The sequence below is a fragment of the Delphinapterus leucas genome, chromosome 19 (genome assembly GCF_059928025.1).
Source record: "Delphinapterus leucas isolate spDelLeu-1000000601 "Yukka" chromosome 19, BTC_Dleu_Yukka2, whole genome shotgun sequence".
Lineage (NCBI taxonomy): Eukaryota > Metazoa > Chordata > Mammalia > Artiodactyla > Monodontidae > Delphinapterus > Delphinapterus leucas.
In genome coordinates this window covers 63,560,027-63,577,554 of record NC_143147.1, presented here as the reverse complement: position 1 = coordinate 63,577,554, position 17,528 = coordinate 63,560,027, and the positions used below count along the sequence as shown (strand labels likewise).

The following is a 17,528-nucleotide window of genomic DNA, read 5'->3' as shown; positions in this document are numbered from 1 at the left end:
GCTGTTTCAGTTGCATCAATTTTGTCCCCATGACTTTTGAGCCTTTTGGGGTGGGAGTGGCGGCGAATACCTTCGTACACAAGCCCGAAGAACCGACAGGGCTCTCTCGCCACGGACACTGTTCAGAGAAGCAGCGGCGACGACGCTAACCTGCAGACCAAAAAGCGGAGTGCAAAGCCAGGATCGGGTAAGGTAGTGCGCTCACTCACACCCCTACCAAGCCCAGCGCTCGCCCCGGCCCGCGCACGCGCAGCCGCATCACCGCCGCTCCCGCCGTCTCCGGGACCTTCTCTCTGCCTGGCTCGGGGTTGTCCGTGGCGGCGCCGGATCTGGCGAGAGCGGTACTGTGTGGATAGGCTGCCGCTGGCGCTGTTTTCCCTGTCGTATTGTCGAGGCCAGGAAGGAGAGACACGTGTGGAGTGCCGCAGAGGGGTGGTCGTGGCCAAGAGGAGAGACCCCTGCGGCGTTGGAGGTTTGGCCCTGCAGGCGGTTCGGGAGGTGCTCGGACGGGGTCCTCTCTCGCAGCCGGCTCGGAGCGGGAGGCCCGAGCTGGGAGCGTTGGCTACCCTGCGAGTTCCGGGCGGTGAGGTGCTGCGCTATGGAGGAGCTAGATGGCGAGCCGACAGTCACTGTAAGGGTGCCTCGAACAGTACTGTTTGCCTTCTAGGTCCGAGGATTGGGTCCGCTTCGTCCCTGCAGGCTTGTCTATCTCTCTGCCGCCTGCGAGGTGCTCGTCCCCTTCCCTCAGTACAATTACCATCGTCCAGAAGTCACATTAACTAGGTGCCCGTGTTTGGGTCGCAGTGGTCGCTGGGTTTCTGCCCCTTTGTATACTCAGAATACCTGGCCCTGGAGGCCCCACTCCATCCCTTTCCGTCCCTTGTCTTCCCGACCTTCCTACTTCTCTGGCTTTTCCTTTTGGGCTCATGCTTTAATGAGCGGGCTTGAACCAAGCACAGGAATTGGGGCTTTTTTCTCCCAGCCGAGCTAAGCTTCACATCGCAACGCCGTGAGCTTGGCTTTGCTTGAGCTGGCCCAAGGTTTACTAAATATAATTATTCCTTCGGGCGACTATTCTTGCTTTTATTGCTCTGTTTCCTTTCAGTTGTATTTGAACTCTCAAGAGAGTATGTCAGGTGTGGATGATCTACGATGCTTATAAAGAGATTCATGGTTGTTAGATAAGAGACACCTACTGTTCCCCCTGCCTGGGATCTGTTCTCTCTTAGGTTTATATCCTGTTCATTTCTTACATGCAAGCTCCAGTAGCCTCTTTGTCAGGAAAGCCTTTCCTGACTAGGTCAAATATTTCTGTCCGTTTAGGCTTGTTCTGATTCTCTTAGCTCTTGGTAACCTATAAGCCCCACTAAACTGCAAGTTGCCTGACCTTGTATTTTTGCCTTTTAGAAGGTTAAGATGCCTTCAGTTTTCAGCTAAAGCCATCAGATTGCAAAGCAGTATCTGACAGAACCAAAAACTGAAAATAGAAGTCATTTCAAAGCTAACTGGACAAAAAGAGACATGAGATCTCAAATAGCAGTTAACGTGGGTTGTTACTCTCTATAAAGCTTACTCCTATATGCTGTAGATTGTTAACTTTTAATGCATATATAAAGTATCTTAAATATTAAATGTCTATCAAGGACTATGTCAGTGTTTCCGGGGTGAAAAATTAGGCTATCGGAATCACTGGAACTTTTACAGACTACGTGTTATCTTGCTTTTCCCTCCTTCACTTATGTCCGAATCTTTGGATGGGGAAACCCTTCCCAGTACCTTGTGCAGCCCAGGAGAGCCACTTTGTTATTGAACCATGACAATGAGTCATGCATTTACAAATGGAATGAAAATGATCTAAGCTTAATTTTGCCCCCAGTAGTGATGGTTGACCTGTGATAACCCAGCTTTACATTGGTGTTGGGGAGACCAGGTAGGAAACTGGTTGGCCTTGCGGACACAGCCTCTCAGGGGGGCATGATCTTGGCAGAACTGCATAGTCTAGAATCTGAACCTCAGCTCTGCAGGTTCGAACTCAGTCACGTGGGTGTTTGAGAGTTAGTCTGCTCTTTGGGCTTACGCTGAACACACCCTCAGGAGGCTGATGAATACCCCTGAAAACCATTGTCACCCGTGTAGCAGTTGTTGGGCCTGCTCTTGACGCAGCTGCTTCCTCTTATCAAGGCACATGACGGCCAGTTAGTAATTAGCAGATTCAGGGATGTTTAAGTGTAGATTCAGAGAGAGAATAATCTTGAGCAGTTTTTCTAGGCCAGTGGTCTTATCTTTTTAGGTCAAGGGCGCTTAAAAATATAAGTTACAGTTCTTGTTGTCTTTCTTTGGTTGTTTCTTTGCAGATAAATACCTAGAAATGGAATTGCTGGGGTATAGGACAGATGCATATTTAGCTAAAATAAACTCAGTGGGTGATGAGGGAAAGCGGGGTATTACAAGGATTGTTCCTGACAGTTGGGAAAGGCTTGGTGCCACTGGGGGAGTGGAATGAGGTTTGGGAATGAGCATCGAGAGTTCCTTTTTTGGTTCTTGACGTTATGGATATAGCTCTAGAGGTTAGACAGCTCATAAAGGTGTGGATTAGGCAGTTGGATTTATGAAGCCGAGACTTAGAGGGATTGGTCTGAGTTGGAGTAAAAAAAATCAAGTCATAAAAGATGTGACACAGAAGCCATGGGATTGGAGGTCTCTGTCTTTTTAGTGAGTAACAAACAGTTCAATTCCTTTTTAATTTGTTTAACTTCCCTTTTTCTGAACTACAGATCACTGAATTACCATATAGTAATTGATTGGGGTGTAGCTTTCCTTTTTATCAGCACTTCAGAAGTGACAGGCTGGGTTGATGTGCCTAGCAAAATTCACTTGTTCATTTAGGGTCTAACAGACAGGGCTGCTCAGTCACACTCAGCTGTGTTCATAGATTAGCACTTAATAACTTTCACGACCACTGGCTTCTAGGATTATACCTGCAAGTAATTTGAAAGCAAAGCCTTTAGGAAGAATAACAATTTCTGTGCCTTATTTTTTTACTAGTTGATTCCGGGAGTGAATTCCCAGAAGAAGCAAATGTGTTTTGACTGGGGTCCAGGGGAGATGCTGGTGTGTGAAACCTCTTTCAACAAAAAAGGTAGTTTTTTTTTTTCTTTTCTTTTAGATTATCTATCTTGGCACATTTGTTTTTCTTTCTTCTCTCAGGTATGACTAGCTGAAATATGAAACAGTTGCACTTATTTTGTACCATGTTCATTTTTGAAACTATGTAGCTATTTAAGATTTTCATTGATTTATGAGACCTGGCAGATTTTGAGTCCAGGAAAAAAGGTTAACAATGGTCTTCCAGTGTTAAAGAAAGGTTTTCTTTATATTTGAATACGTGAAGCTTTTTTTCCTTTTTGTCCAGAGTAACTAATTCTCTTTTTTTAAAAAATTTAATTAATTTTTTTTACTAATTGTCTTTATAATAGTCCCCTCATTGTGAATTTTTGCAAATGTCATAGCCCTTACCTTTATGTTAGCATTGTGAACTTGATTGAATTTCGTAGGCTGTTAATACGTAGCACAAATGAGCTGGAGAGCAAAATGATTTGTCCTTGGCTTTGTTCTCTAAGCTCCATTAGGTATCAGACATGGATCTTACCTTTCCAATACTGATTCAGCAAGGTAAAACTGAAATCTTGATATTTGATTTTCCTTTCTCCTTTTCAAGAGAGAAATCCCAGAAAATGCTGAAGAGATTTTCTTGTAATATTTGCAACATTCTTTATCCAAGTGTGGAGGTTCTCCTCTTACAAGGAGCAGATTGAGCTAATGAAGGTCATATAATTTTGGCAGATTACATGGTATGAAGTTCATGTAATTTTTGAGCAATGTAGTTTTTCTTGATTTTATAGTTAAAAATTATCCCTAACGTGGACTTCCCTGGTGGTCCAGTGGTTAAGAATCCGCCTTCCAATGCAGGGGACACGGGTCCAATCCCTGGTCAGGGGACTAAGATCCCACATGCTGCGGGGCAACTAAGCCTTTGCGCTCTAGAGGCCACGCACCGCAACTAGAGAGCCCGCACACTGCAACTACTGAGCCCGCTCTCTAGAGCCCATGCCACAACTAAGCTGCAGCTAAGACCTGACACAGCCAAATAAGTAAATAAATAAATAAATAATTATCCCTAATGTTGTTAAATATTTATGGGATATGTTGGTATTGAAGATCTCAAGTTTGGCAGAGCTGTGGAAGTTGCTCAGAAGAGAAACTTCGGTGACTAGGTCTGGATGGCCCTTTTCCTACTTAATAGGAGAGCTTATCAACATTTCTGGCTTGTCCTCGATTGTTGGAAACGCAAGGTTTTCTTTCTGTTTTTGTTTATATCTATTGAAATCACTTTCAAGACAAGCCATTGAACATTATCACAACTTATTTGAGAAGTTGTTTATAAGAAATTTCCACAAGTTGGTGGCTAATCATTTATCATTATAGAGCCTTTTCATCACTGTTGCAAAATAGTTTAGTCAGTTCGTGATTCTTTGTTTTAGGAGTAGTGGCAGTAAAAAAGTAATATAAAAATAATATTTACTTTGATGTTATATAAAACTTCAGCTGTAGGTTTATCTTGTTTACTGAATATTACATAGGCTAATATTAAGTGAGTTTACTCTTTTTTTCTAGTATATTTCAGTTGATGGAGGTGAAAGGTCATTACAAAATATGCCAGTGAATTGAGGAGTAAAGTCTGAGAGTAAACATTTGTGTTTAAAAATTCATGTGTGGGGAATTCTAGTGGTTAGGATCCCATGTTCCCACTGCAGGGGTGCAGGTTCGAGCCCTAGTCGGGGAACTAAGACCCCATATGCCGCGTGGCGCGACCAAAAAAAAAAAAAAAAGTAAAAATTCACGTGTGGATAAATGATAATTCATATCATTTTTAATAAATGAAATCAGCAAAGAAGCTGAAGCTTTTGTAATTAGATACTCAAAGTTTTTAGAGTGGGTTCTTTCATGAGGATGATGGTGATAGGTGTTAAATTTTTTTTCTGTTTTGTTTCAGAAAAATCAGACATGATGCCAGGTTGCCCCTTTATCCATATAATCCGAAAGAATGAGGATGTTTACTCTCAAATCCTGAGAAAACTCTTCAATGAATCCCATGGGATCTTTGTGGGCCTCCAGAGAATTGAAGAAGAGTTGACTGGAAAATCTAGAAAAGCTCAGTAAGTAGGCTGCTGATAGGTGCTGCAGCCCAGAGCTGAATTGTGGGAAACCGCATGAAATGCATCCTTATCCTTTTGCATGATGGGTGGCTCTCCTGGAGAAATAAGGGACTCCTGGTTCTAGTTTGTGTCCTCTTTAGTGGGCAGTATACATGGTCATGGATGGAAATGTCTTACAGAGAATGTGCGACTGGCTGCTGATTGACTTACTGGCTGCTTCTTTGTTTATATTCCTACTTCACTTACCCTCCAAAGAATAAAATTTAAGCCAAATAAGCACCTGAGAGTCACTGAATGAGGTTCCACTCTTGGGAGTTTTGTTTTGTCTTTAAAGAATTATTTTTAAAGCATTTTTTTTGTGAAGAGACCAGAAAACTTGTATTATTTGAAGACTAGAATTGTTTGGAGTGTGGTTCATGAGTTAACTGCATCAGTGTCAGGTACTTGTTTAGGCCCCATCTCATATCACCACAGTTTCTAGGGGTGGATCCTAAAATCTCTAGGTGAGTCTTAAGCACAGTGGATTTTGAGAACCCCTGTGTTAGGTTTTTCTTAGAGCCCATTCATACGGTTAGGGAATGGACAGTGTTGGTATCTGTATTGAAAAAAACAACAACAAAAAAACAGTTTTTTCCCTCCTGTGTTTTCCTCACAACACTTCTGACACCAGATGTCTGGGATTTTTCCCCCACCAAGCAATTCTCTGAAACAAGCTGGGTATCCTACAATTCAACTCAGTTCTAACACTGTCTACTTGGAGATAACATCAGATTCCATAAATTAAGGGCTCAGTCCCACAAAACTGTCCCCCATTCGGATGCCAATCACAAATAGTGGGTCCCCAGGTTACCCACAGCTTCTGGCCAACTTGGCTGTAAATCAGAGGTTCCCATGACCAACTTAGGTTTGATTAATTTGCTAGAGCAGCTCATAGAACTCAAGGAAACACATTTACCAGTTTGTTAAAGGATATGAGAAAGGACACAGAAAAACAGCTGGATGATGTATGTGGGGCATGGTCTGGAAGGGTCCCAAGTGCAGGAACCTCTGTCTCTCTGGAGCTGGGTTGTGTCACCATCCTGGTACATGGATGTGTTAACCTACCTGGAAGCTCTCCAAACCCCATGCTATTGAGATTTTATGGAATCTTCCTCATGTAGGCATGATCAATTATTATCTCCATTTCCAGCCCTCTCCCCTCTCTAGAGAAGTCAGGGACAGGGCTGAAAATTTCAAGTTTCTAATTATGACTTGGTCTTTCTTGTGACCAGCCCTCATCCAGGAGCCACCCAGAGTTGGAACAAAAGATGCTTCTAGCACTCTTATCACTTAGGAATTTTCAAAGATTTTAGGAGCTGTGGGTCAGGGACTGGGGATGAAGACCAGTTTTAATTTTTTTTTTTTTTTTTTTTCTTTTTTTACTTTTTGGCTGCACTGTGCAGCATGGGGGATCTTAGTTCCCCAACCAGGGATCGAGCCCTCACCCCCTGCAGGAAGTCCCGAAGACCAGTTTTATATGTCTTATTATTAACCACAGTGTCACAGTGTTTTACTTCCTTGATAAGCATTTTACAAATAAATCACCCTGGAGGATACCCTGGTCAGCGCGCGCATGCGTGTGTGTGTGTGTGTGTGTCTGTCTATGTCTATGTATGTGTCTGTGTATGAGAGATCACTGATGATAAGAGGCTCTGGTACAGAATATTGATAACTCAGAGAAATCTATTATGACTCCAAGGAAAAAATATGTCAAAAGTCCTGTAATTCCTGGAAGGCAGGGACCCCGTCTTATTTATGTGGGCCCTCTGTTCCCAGATCTCCTCGTGCATCTATACAGTAGGTGCTCTAAAATGTTTGCTGAATTAATAAATTAGTAAATATCCTACTAATGGTGGGATGGTAGCTCCTATTTTGTGCATGAGGGTCAGCATATTACCTTGTTTTTTGGCTGGGTGAGTTATTTATTTGGGCCTGAATCTTGACTGTGAAAGGGGGTAAGGAGTAGTGAGGATTAGGTGAGACAGTGTGTGCAAGTTGCTTCACCTCCTGCTGCCCCCATTGTAGCTTCTGTTCATCTTTATTTTTTTTATTTTTATTTTTTGTGGTACACGGGCCTCTCACTGTTGTGGCCTCTCCTGTTGCGGAGCACAGGCTTCGGACGCGCAGGCTCAGCGGCCATGGCTCACGGGCCCAGCCGCTCGATGGCATGTGGGATCCTCCCGGACCGGGGCACAAACCCATGTCCCCTGCATCGGCAGGCGGACTCTCAACCGCTGCGCCACCAGGGAAGCCCTTCTGTTCATCTTTAAATGGAGCCAGAAAAAAAAATAAATAAGAATGAAAATAAATGGAGCCAGTAGGTGGCCTTTAGGTTTCTTCGTTTAGAACTAATGTTTCTTGCTAAGGATGTGCATATTGGTAACTAATAGCCAATTGCTTTCTGTTTGTTTTGTTCTATTTCCTTTGTGTGTGCGTGTGTGTTTAGAGCATGATTTAGGCTTCTTTTTAAAAAATTTTAAATTATTTATTTTTGGCTGCGTTGGGTCTTTGTTGCTGCGCGCGGGCTTTCTCTAGTTGTGGCGAGCAGGAGCTACTCTTCGTTGTGGTGTGAGGGCTTCTCATTGCAGTGGCTTCTCTTGTTGCGGACCATGGGCTCTAGGCGTGTGGGCTTCAGTAGCTGTGGCGTGTGGGCTCAGTAGTTGTGGCTCGCGGGCTCCAGAGTGCAGGCTTAGTAGTTGTGGCACACAGGCTTAGGAGCTCCGTGGCATGTGGGATCTTCCCGGACCAGGGCTCGAACCTGTGTCCCCTGCATTGGCAGGCGGATTCTTAACCACTTTGCCACCAGGGAAACCCCATGATTTAGGCTTCTTTTGCATCATTTCCAAAACAAAGACCCAGACTGATAGACCTGTGAGGTCTCTTCTATCTCAAACAGCCTATGGTGATGATGGAGAGATGACCTTGTTGCCACCTGCTTAGTTGTAGAACCCTTTCTACCAAATTTTTTTAAAATTAATTTTTATTGGAGTATAGTTGCTTTACAATCTGCTATTTCCTTTTTGAAGAACTCTATTTTGAACTAATTTTAAACTTATAGAAAAGGTACAAAAATAGTAGATTTCTGTACATCCTTTACCAAGCTTCTCTAATGTTAATGTCTTACATAACCACATTACTGGTATTTAAACCAGGAAACTTAAACATTGAAACAGTATGGGGCTTCCCTGGTGGCGCAGTGGTTAAGAATGCCTGCCAATGCAAGGGACACGGGTTCGAGCCCTGGTCCAGGAGGATCCCACATGCCGCGGAGCAACTAGGCCTGTGCACCACAACTACTGAGCCCACGTGCCACAACTACTGAAGCCTGCACGCCTAGAGGCCGTGCTCCACAACAAGAGAAGCCCCGACAATGAGAAGCCCCCGCACCGCAACAAAGAGTAGCCCCCGCTCGCCACAATTAGAGAAAGCCCGTGCACAGCAATGAAGACCCAACACAGCCAAAAATAAAATTAATTTTTTAAAAAATTGATGCAGTATGATTAAGTGAAGACCTTATTTGAATTTCACTAAGTTTTCCACTAATGTCCTTTTTTCTCTTCTGCAGCCAAATGAGATTGCATTTAGTTTTTTTCTCCCTCATCTCTTTCATGACCTTGACACTTTTGAAAAATATTGACCAATTGTCTTGGAGACCGTCCCTCAAACTGTCCTGGGTTTGTCTGGTGCTTTCTCTTGATTGGACAGAGGTTATGCATTTTTAGCAAGAATACCACAGAAGTGGTGTGATATGTCCTTCTCAGTACATCGTATCACGAGGTTCATGACGCTGAGGCCTTCTTATGTTGTTGTTGACCTTGATTGCGTGGTTAATGTGGTTTCTGTACTGTAAAGTTACCATCTTTCCCTGTGTAACTAATAAGTATTTGGGGGAGAAACCTTGCGACTCTGCAAATCCCATTTCTCCTCAAATTTCAGCCACTAATTTTAGGGTCCGTCAGTGGGTCTCATTTGCAACAATTAATATCAGTGTGGACTCAAGGATATTTATTTTAGTCAGTGGGTTATGTGGTGTTTTACTTATTTTGTCGCTCAAGTTGTTTCAGCTTTGGTCATTAGGAGCTCCTTCAAGTTGGCTCCTGTCTTTCAGCAACTTCTTATCTTTTTTTTTTTTTTTTTATACTTTCTATCTTCACAAGATGTTCCTTACTTTCTATCACCACAAACTGTTCCAGGTTCGTCTTTTATGTCATTTCATTGTTTTTAGGTTGGTTCGAGTGAGTAAAAACTACCGATCAGTCATAAGAGCATGCCTGGAGGAAATGCACCAGCTTGCAAGTAAGGACTTTGTCTGTTTGTATGTGATAATAGTTGAAGGATTTATCTGGCTATAAATACGACAAGTTAAAATCTGATTGACATTCCAGTTCAAAACTCCTACTTTCCCATCTTACATAATCCTTAATTTTTTGGCAATTGTCTTGAGTACGTTTTTCAAATTAGAACATATTATGTTGACACATATGAGGCTGAAGGGCCAAATTCAAGATCTTCGATAATCACATTCCCAGTTCTTTGACCTTGGTGATTTAAAGTCATAATAACCACGAGAGCCATGTGACTCCTAGATGCTGGGTAGAGTCTTATATAACATGGTGGTCTCTACATTTGCTGTATTGTAGTTGAAAGAGCCATTTGTAATTTGAAGGCCTTGGTTTAAGATCATTCATCTACAACAGAGCTATGAAGCCTTTTTCAAAAAATCTGTAGTGAAAATGGATGGTCTTAGAAGGCACAAGCCACAGTACTTATATGTGAAGCTATAACAGTAAGACTAAAGTTTTATTGCTCACTTAAAATGTCTTGTGTTTTGTTAGTTGCTGGTAAAGATCCAGCCAGTGACCGCCAGTTTAGCATCCAGGTAAGGGGTTTTTGTTGTACTGGTACCTCCTTTATGTCCAGCTACATCCTCAGCACCCACCTGCAGTGGCATTGCAGTCACTGGTTTTGCAGAAGTCTCTCTTTCCAGGTAGATAGGCAACTCCTTGGGGTGGTAAGAATCATCTTGAACTTGCCAGTGCCCCCTTCAAGGCCTCGCACATTGGAACACAAGGATGTGCTTGGTAAATACTTGTGTTAGTTTTCAACTCTTACGGGAAATATAAATCCTAACCACATTGTGTCACCTGAGATAGTGAGCTGAGCTTTTGGAATCACTGGTTGGTCTCATAAACTGAACTCAGCTAATGAACCCAACATTTTTAAGCTGCCGGTTGTTTAACTTTAGTTGGAAGATGACTTAAAGAATTCTCTTTCTTTGGTTAGAATTTTGATATTGTTCAAACTCAGTAGTGAATAGGGACTGGTGCATTATCTCTGTCATCAAAACATTTATTTTTCCTTATGGTTAAGGTATTTTGTGATTTTGCACAGAAGAATGGTGGGGGAGGGAATACTGCATATTCCTAAGGGCAGGGTCCAGACCCGATTTATTTTGGTGTCTTATATTGGGTTTGTGGGTTTTTTTTGGCCACGGCACATGGGATCTTGGTTCCCAGACCTGCGCCCCCTGCGTTGGAAGTGCGCAGTCTTAACCCCTGGACCTCCAGGGAAGTCCCGGGTTTGCTTTTTAGTAGACTGTTTCCTAAGTGTCAGTCCCTTGAATACCAACTTGACAATTTTTGCTGTATCTATATATTGTAATATTATTTAGTGAATATTTTTCTAAAAATCGTCTCTCCCTTTACACTCAAAGCCTCTTCCTAATATTCATCAAGATCATGGGTGTAATGAGCTAGTTATATTTTTCTAATGCACATTAAACTAAAACCACAACCATTAAAATAGAAAATATTAGTCTGTGTCCCACCCCCTAAAATTCTCTCACTGGCTGCCTTGTGGGAAACCCTGCCATAGGAATAGTCAGTAGATGTTGAGTTAATGAATGACCGTGAGGTGTTTCAAGCTATCCTTTGTTTCTTTGCTTTAAGAAAAAACCTCAGGAATGTTTTCAGTCAAAACTTTGTCTCCATTTCTTCCTTAGGTCTCCAGTCTGTCAGCAATGGAGCTCATTTGGAACCTTTGTGAGATTCTTTTTATTGAAGTAGCCCCAGGTGAGCACAGAATCATCTTGTCACGGCATCAAAGGTGTCCCCCTGCCCTTTTCTATGTTGTGATGAGTGTTTTGTTGCCTAGAATGCTCTTTTCATTGCTTTTCATCAGCGTAACCATCAGGAAGTATCACATGATACCCAAAGAAGCCTGCTGTTCTGTCAGATACTGCAAAAAGAATCAGACAGTCTTCTGAAAATCTAAACTCTTAGGCAGGTGACCCCTGAAAAATACCAAGAAAACAGATATTAAACTCGCGTGCGAAAGGGGTGGTCGATATTTATATCATGGACTGGTCAAGCTTAAGAAAGTTTTAGGAGAAGCTGGGGGAGGGGCGTGGCACAGGTTCCTCCTTAGCCTCTGAAGGAACCAACCCTTCCAACACATTAGTCTCAGACTTTTAGCCTCCTGAAATGTGAGACAATACATTTCTGTTGTTTAAAATTTTAAAAAGGAAAAAGGTTTTACGGATATGAAGAGGGATTAGGTGGTAGGCGGCAAAGTCACTTTGACAATTCTTTCACTAGTGATTGGGGCAGGGGCAACCCTACAAGTTAATGGTCCGCTCCGAATTATTCTGTTGATCTTGAATTAAATTGTGGTCAGTACAGTATCCTGGCTTGAGTGGGCTCTCTGTGGAGGTGCTACAGGCTTTTTTGCATTCTTTTAATGGTTTATGTTTACTGTTATTCATAAATGTGTATTAATAGTCTCTTTGTAGTCATAGCTTTTTATTCATACTCCTGCTAAAGCACAGAGCAACTTGAAATTAAAATTAGTTGTTTGTGTGCCCGCCTCCTCCAGTAGATTTTGAGGGCTGTCGCTGTGTCTTCATCATTGGTGCATACCTGGCACCTAGTCAGTACCGGTCCCTCTATGGCCGTGACTTACATAGCCAGTGAGTATTGCGTAGTTCTGAAGAATCTGAGGGGTGGTGGGGTGGTGAGGTCTGGGTCTCATGTCCAGCCTTTCCCAGGAGTCAGTGAAAGGTGGAGCTGCCTGGCCAGAGGAAGCATTCCATAAAAGTCCATTTGCTAGCTCAGCCCTTTATTCAGGACCACATGTGTGCTCACTTAAGAGGGATAAAACACTTCCTACATAGTCAGCTCGTGTGTCCTGCGTTGTCTGTACTTTGGGAAAGTGGAATTTACTGCTTTTGTGTGTGACGAGAGTTTTTCCTTCCAGCTGGCCCTCTTCTCCTTCACCTCCTTGACTGGGTCCAACTGCATGTGTGTGAGGTGGACAGTTTGTCGGCAGATGTTCTGGGCAGTGAGAATCCAAGCAAACACGAGAGATTCTGGAACTTGGTAAGACCCTCATGCAGGCTGGGCCTTCCTGCCTTCCACCTTATATTCTCTTTTCCCTGTGCTCACCGGCAGGCCTGAGGGTTTGCCTGTTGAGCCTGTGTGCACTTGGTTCTTTGAGTCTGCAATTACGGAGACGTGCTTAGGTCTTCTTTCTTCCCTGCTCCGTGGGAGAGGTTTTGTTTTTTTTCTTTTTTAATAAATTTATTTATTTAATTTATTTATTTTTGGCTGTGTTGGGTCTTTGTTGCTGTGCCCGGGCTTTCTCTAGTTGCGGTGAGCAGGGGCTACTCTTCGTTGCGGTGCGTGGGCTTCTCATTGCGGTGGCTTCTCTTGTTGCGGAGCACGGGCTCTAGATGCGTGGGCTTAGTTGCTCCGCGGCATGTGGGATCTTCCCGGACCAGGGCTCGAACCCATGTCCCCTGCATTGGCAGGCGGATTCTTAACCACTGCAGCACCAGGGAAGCCCTGTGGGAGAGTTTTGAACTAAGTTATCATGTAAGAAAAATAATGCTTTGTAGACTTTGCAGTGAGAAGGGAATTTTGATTTCTTTGTGGATCTAAGGGTTAGAAAGCATGAAGATAATACAAAACCAATGGATAGCTGCTGGGGTAGGGGTTTGATATAAATGAGCATGAGAATTGTTTTGAGGTGATAGAAATGTTCTAATAACTGGATTATGGTGATGGTGCACAACTTTGGGAACTCACTAAAATTCATCGAATTATACACTTAAACAGGTGAATATTTATAATGTATAAATTGTAACTCAGTAAAGCTATTAAAAACAAAGACCTTGGGACTTCCCTGGTGGCGCAGTGGCTAAGACTCCGTGCTACCAACGCAAGGGGCCTGGGTTTGATCCCTGGTCAGGGAACTAGGTCCCACACGCGTGCCGCAACTAAAGATTCCAAATGCCACAACTAAAGAGCCTGCATGCCATAACGAAGATCCTGCGTGCTGCAACTCAGACCTGGCACAGCCTAAATAAATAAATAAATATTTAAAAAACAAAAACAAAACAAAGACATTGATGATCCCAGAGTCACTTTGGATTATCACTTTGAAAGTCAGCCTGTGTGTATGTATTCTCTTTTTATGAGAGCAGTACTTTCCCAGTCACCTCTACCGACCTGTGACGCAGTTGGGAGGGAGCAGGGAGGAGGTTGCTGGTTGACTTGAATAATGGAGACTTATAAAATCTGAAATTCAAGTTAGGAGTTGTCGCCTTCGAGGCTGTTCCTGGGCCTTTTGGTGCCAGGAGATCTGTGCAGGTAACGGGGAGAGACTTTGCTCAGAAATTATTGGGCCTAGATTTTGAGTCTCTGATTCATTCACTGAGTATTTATTGAGTGCTACTGTTTGCAGGCACTGCAGAAACAACCATGAGTAAAGAGGGCAATGATTCCTGCCCTTATGGAGCTTACATCTTGGGTGAGGAGACAGGAGATAAATACAGAAACAAGTCGAATATGTAGCATGTGTAAAAGTGAAGTGCTGTGGAGAGAAATAAAGCAAGGGAGGGGAATTGGGAGTGCTAGAGTAGGGGTGTCAAGGAAGGCCTCCCTTGTGGGGTGACATGTGAGCAGAGACCTGAAGAAGGTGAGGAGGGTTGAGGGCTTTAGCTTTTAGAGAGGCAGCGTAGCTGAGTAGTAAGAACATGGCCTGTGGTGCCAAACTGCCCGGGTTAGCATCCCAGCTCTGCCTCTTACCAGCTGTGAGCTCTTGAATGAGCTACTTAACAGCCTTTAGTTCCCTCCTCTGTACCATGGAGATAATAACAACACCTACCCCACATGGCTGCTATGATTAAATTCGTTGAAGGGCATAAATGTATGAGCTAGTTGATGGACAAGGTTAGAGCTCCCATTTTACTCCTGAGTCAGATGGGGTGACGGGGACCTTGGAGAGTCAGGCGAAGGAGCACTGTGATCTAACTTAGGTTTTCAAAGGGTCCTCTGGCCACACTGCTGAGAGCAGAGCAAAGGCAGAGCAGAGAGACCAGTTTGGAGGCTGAGGTCCTAAACCAGGCAGAGGTGGCAACTTGGACAAGGGTAGGAGCTGAGCGCAGGAGATGGTGAGAAGTGACTTGATTCTGGGTGCAATTTAAAGATACAGTGGTAGGATTTGCTAATGGATTGGATGTGTAAGAAATAGAAGAATGTGGGTTGGTGAGTTGGAGGTGCCCGGGTGTTTACTTTCAGGCATGTTAAACAAGATGCCTAGGAGAGCCAAGTGGAGACATTGACTGGCAGTAGGATATACATGTCTGGAATTCAGAGAAGGAAGTCCAGGCTAGAGAGAGGAATTGGGGACTTGTCAGGTTATATATCCTTGGCTTTTTTGAGCGTGGCTTAATGGAAGAACTTTTACTGTGTATGTTTTACGTATATACTTGTATGTATATAATGTTGATTCTCATTATTCATGATAGTTATGGTCTGTAAAGTTGCCTGGAACCCTGAGCTCTCGATTACTGAACCATCGCTCTTTGTAGGGGGAATTACAGGGTTCTTTCGAGCCTCTGGTCACAACATTTTTGTCCGCTGATCAGTTTATAATCTTGTGTATGTTTGTGTTTCAAGACACCTTATTTAATATGTATTATTGATTTATTAAAATTGAACTCGTGGCCAGCAGCACTATAATCCTTGCCTGAATGAACATGTATATCTAACACGTATGTTCTCTTACCTTATCTAACACATACATTCTCTGTGTGGCATGTCATAGCCTTCTTTGCAGTTAGGAATCGGGCAGCACTTCAGCACAACGCTTGGGGGCCCAACAGAAAGCACAAAAATGCAAAAAACGTGGCACTAAATAGATCGCCAGAAAGACACTAATCTAGTGTAAGAGCTGGTACCAGAATGTAGAGTGCCACCTCGTTCAGCCTCAGCTGCGAATGTGCACATCAGGTGACTCAAATTTTTTGCCCCTCTGCACATGCCCACAGATGATGGTGAAAGCACCTCGGATATTGACTTTGGGGTTACAAATAAGTTTTAGCAGGTAGGCATATTCACAAATACGGAATCTGAATAGAAAGGATCAACTGTATTTATACTGAGCGTTTGTATATATACGTATATGTATTTGAACTGAAACGTTTATGAGCCAATACTTTATTTGATACACTCTGGTATTTTTTATTTTCTATTTTATTTATTTTTTAAAAGTTGGTCATAACCTGCAGTGGGTTACAACGTGCAGTTTGAAAAGCATGGTATAGGTTAAAACTGGGAAATTGGATGAATTGGATTACCTCTGGAGGGAGGGAACCATCACGTTTCTCCAAGGCTAGGAAGCCAGTGTGGGCTGAGGGGAGTGGCTTCCGAGCCTCCGTGAATGCTTGTGTTCTTGGGTACCCTCCCAGGTGACCGTCTTGGTGCTGCAGGGCCGGCTGGATGAGGCCCGACAGATGCTCTCCAAGGAAGCCAACACCAACCCCACCTCTGCAGGCATGTGCCGAATCCTTGGGGACCTGATGCGGACCATGCCTGTTCTCAGCGTATGTGCGAGTAGCCCTGCTCTTCTGGGTCGTGGAGGTGGGTTCATTCAATGAGTGTAAGGGGTTTGTGCGGTGATGGCATCTCTCTGCGTCTCTTCCCGTAGCCTGGTAACACTCAGACACTAACGGAGCTGGAGCTGAAGTGGCAGCACTGGCACGAGGGATGTGAGCGGCACCTCCAGGACGGCACGTTCGCCTCCAGTCCTCACCTCGAGTCTCTCTGCAAGGTCTGTGGGAAGCAAGTCCAGGTCAGGGTCCAAGTTGGCTTCCCCTGGGGGCTGTGGCATCCAGTGCAGCAACGACATGTCCTCCTGAGACAGGGCTGTTTATTGGCTCTGAGGGAAGGAGAGAGCTTTCAAACCAGATGCTCCAGTCGAGGTCAGGAGCATTATCGGGAAGTCACCCCCAGACCTAAGGGAAAGCATCTCTCTTCTCAGATCATGCTGGGAGATGAAGCTGCGCTGTTGGAGCAGAAGGAGCTTCTGAGTAACTGGTATCATTTCCTAGTGACCCGGCTCCTGTACTCTCACCCCACAGTAAAACCCATGGACCTGCACTTCTATGCCCAGGTGAGTCTGAGCTCCTTGGGGTGGGGGTGGGGAGTAGGGATCCTGGGGGCTCTGCTCCCTGCTGGGTCGTTTTCACCGTGTGGCCTCATTGGGTTGAACCTCCCTGGAGAACAGGCAGGAGCGTTCCTCTGGCCCCTTCTGGAAGGACCCCATCACCCTGCTCCGGTGTTCCCTATGCAGCAGTGCTGCCTCCCCCCTGGGTCTCTGCTTCCATCTGGCGACTGAATGGGTCACCACCTTTCCACAGTCCAGCCTTGACCTGTTTCTGGGAGGTGAGAGCAGCCCAGAACCCCTGGACAACATTTTGATGGCAGCCTTCGAGTTTGACATCCACCAAGTGATCAAGGAGTGCAGGTAGGACCTGCTGCACCATCACCATTCTAACCCTCTTAGGTGTGCAGTTCAGTTAAGTGCATTCACAGTGTTGTACAGCCAGCACTGCCATCCTTTTCTAGGATGTCCTGTTCCTTCTTGTTGGTGTCTTAACCTTCTTGCCACATTAGGTAGACAGTGGCTTCTCTCTGGACAAGCTTGGGGGCCTTCCTGAGGCTGGAGGGCTAATGTGTCTATAACAGTTTGCATTTCAGGGATGTTTACTTAAAATAAGGTTGCAGGAAATTACTTTGATATTTAAAATCCAGAAACAGCCAGCAAACTTATTTCTTGGAACCTGATGGACATGCAGCCACCTTAAGGGACTTCTCAACAGTCTCACTCCGGTGAGCCAAGAGCCACCACACCATTGGGCTCCCGGCTGGGTCTGTTCAGAGCAGGGATTCTGTATCAGCCCTCTCCCCAGACCTCTCCCCGAACCTTCAG

The 17,528-nt window shown here is 44.2% G+C and overlaps 1 protein-coding gene across 4 annotated transcripts in view; it reads left to right on the top strand.

Moving 5' to 3' along the window:
• The first annotated feature begins 168 nt into the window (after window positions 1-168).
• The window catches only part of NUP85 (nucleoporin 85), a 28,008-nt gene continuing 10,648 nt past the window's right edge, over window positions 169-17,528 (top strand). The window contains exons 1-11 of one of the 4 annotated variants that reach the window (XM_089900096.1): window positions 169-187; window positions 3,046-3,139; window positions 5,054-5,216; window positions 9,481-9,551; window positions 10,091-10,134; window positions 11,257-11,326; window positions 12,510-12,631; window positions 16,006-16,140; window positions 16,245-16,367; window positions 16,578-16,709; window positions 16,957-17,063. In XM_089900096.1, coding sequence (XP_089756222.1) covers window positions 3,079-3,139; window positions 5,054-5,216; window positions 9,481-9,551; window positions 10,091-10,134; window positions 11,257-11,326; window positions 12,510-12,631; window positions 16,006-16,140; window positions 16,245-16,367; window positions 16,578-16,709; window positions 16,957-17,063 — 1,028 coding nt within the window. In that variant the 5' untranslated portion in view covers window positions 169-187; window positions 3,046-3,078. Of the gene's footprint in view, window positions 188-376; window positions 473-497; window positions 632-3,044; window positions 3,140-3,718; window positions 3,852-5,053; window positions 5,217-9,480; window positions 9,552-10,090; window positions 10,135-11,256; window positions 11,327-12,509; window positions 12,632-16,005; window positions 16,141-16,244; window positions 16,368-16,577; window positions 16,710-16,956; window positions 17,064-17,528 lie in introns of those variants that run through there. The other 3 variants (XM_022589638.2, XM_022589637.3, XM_089900097.1) reach the window with 3 other exon arrangements.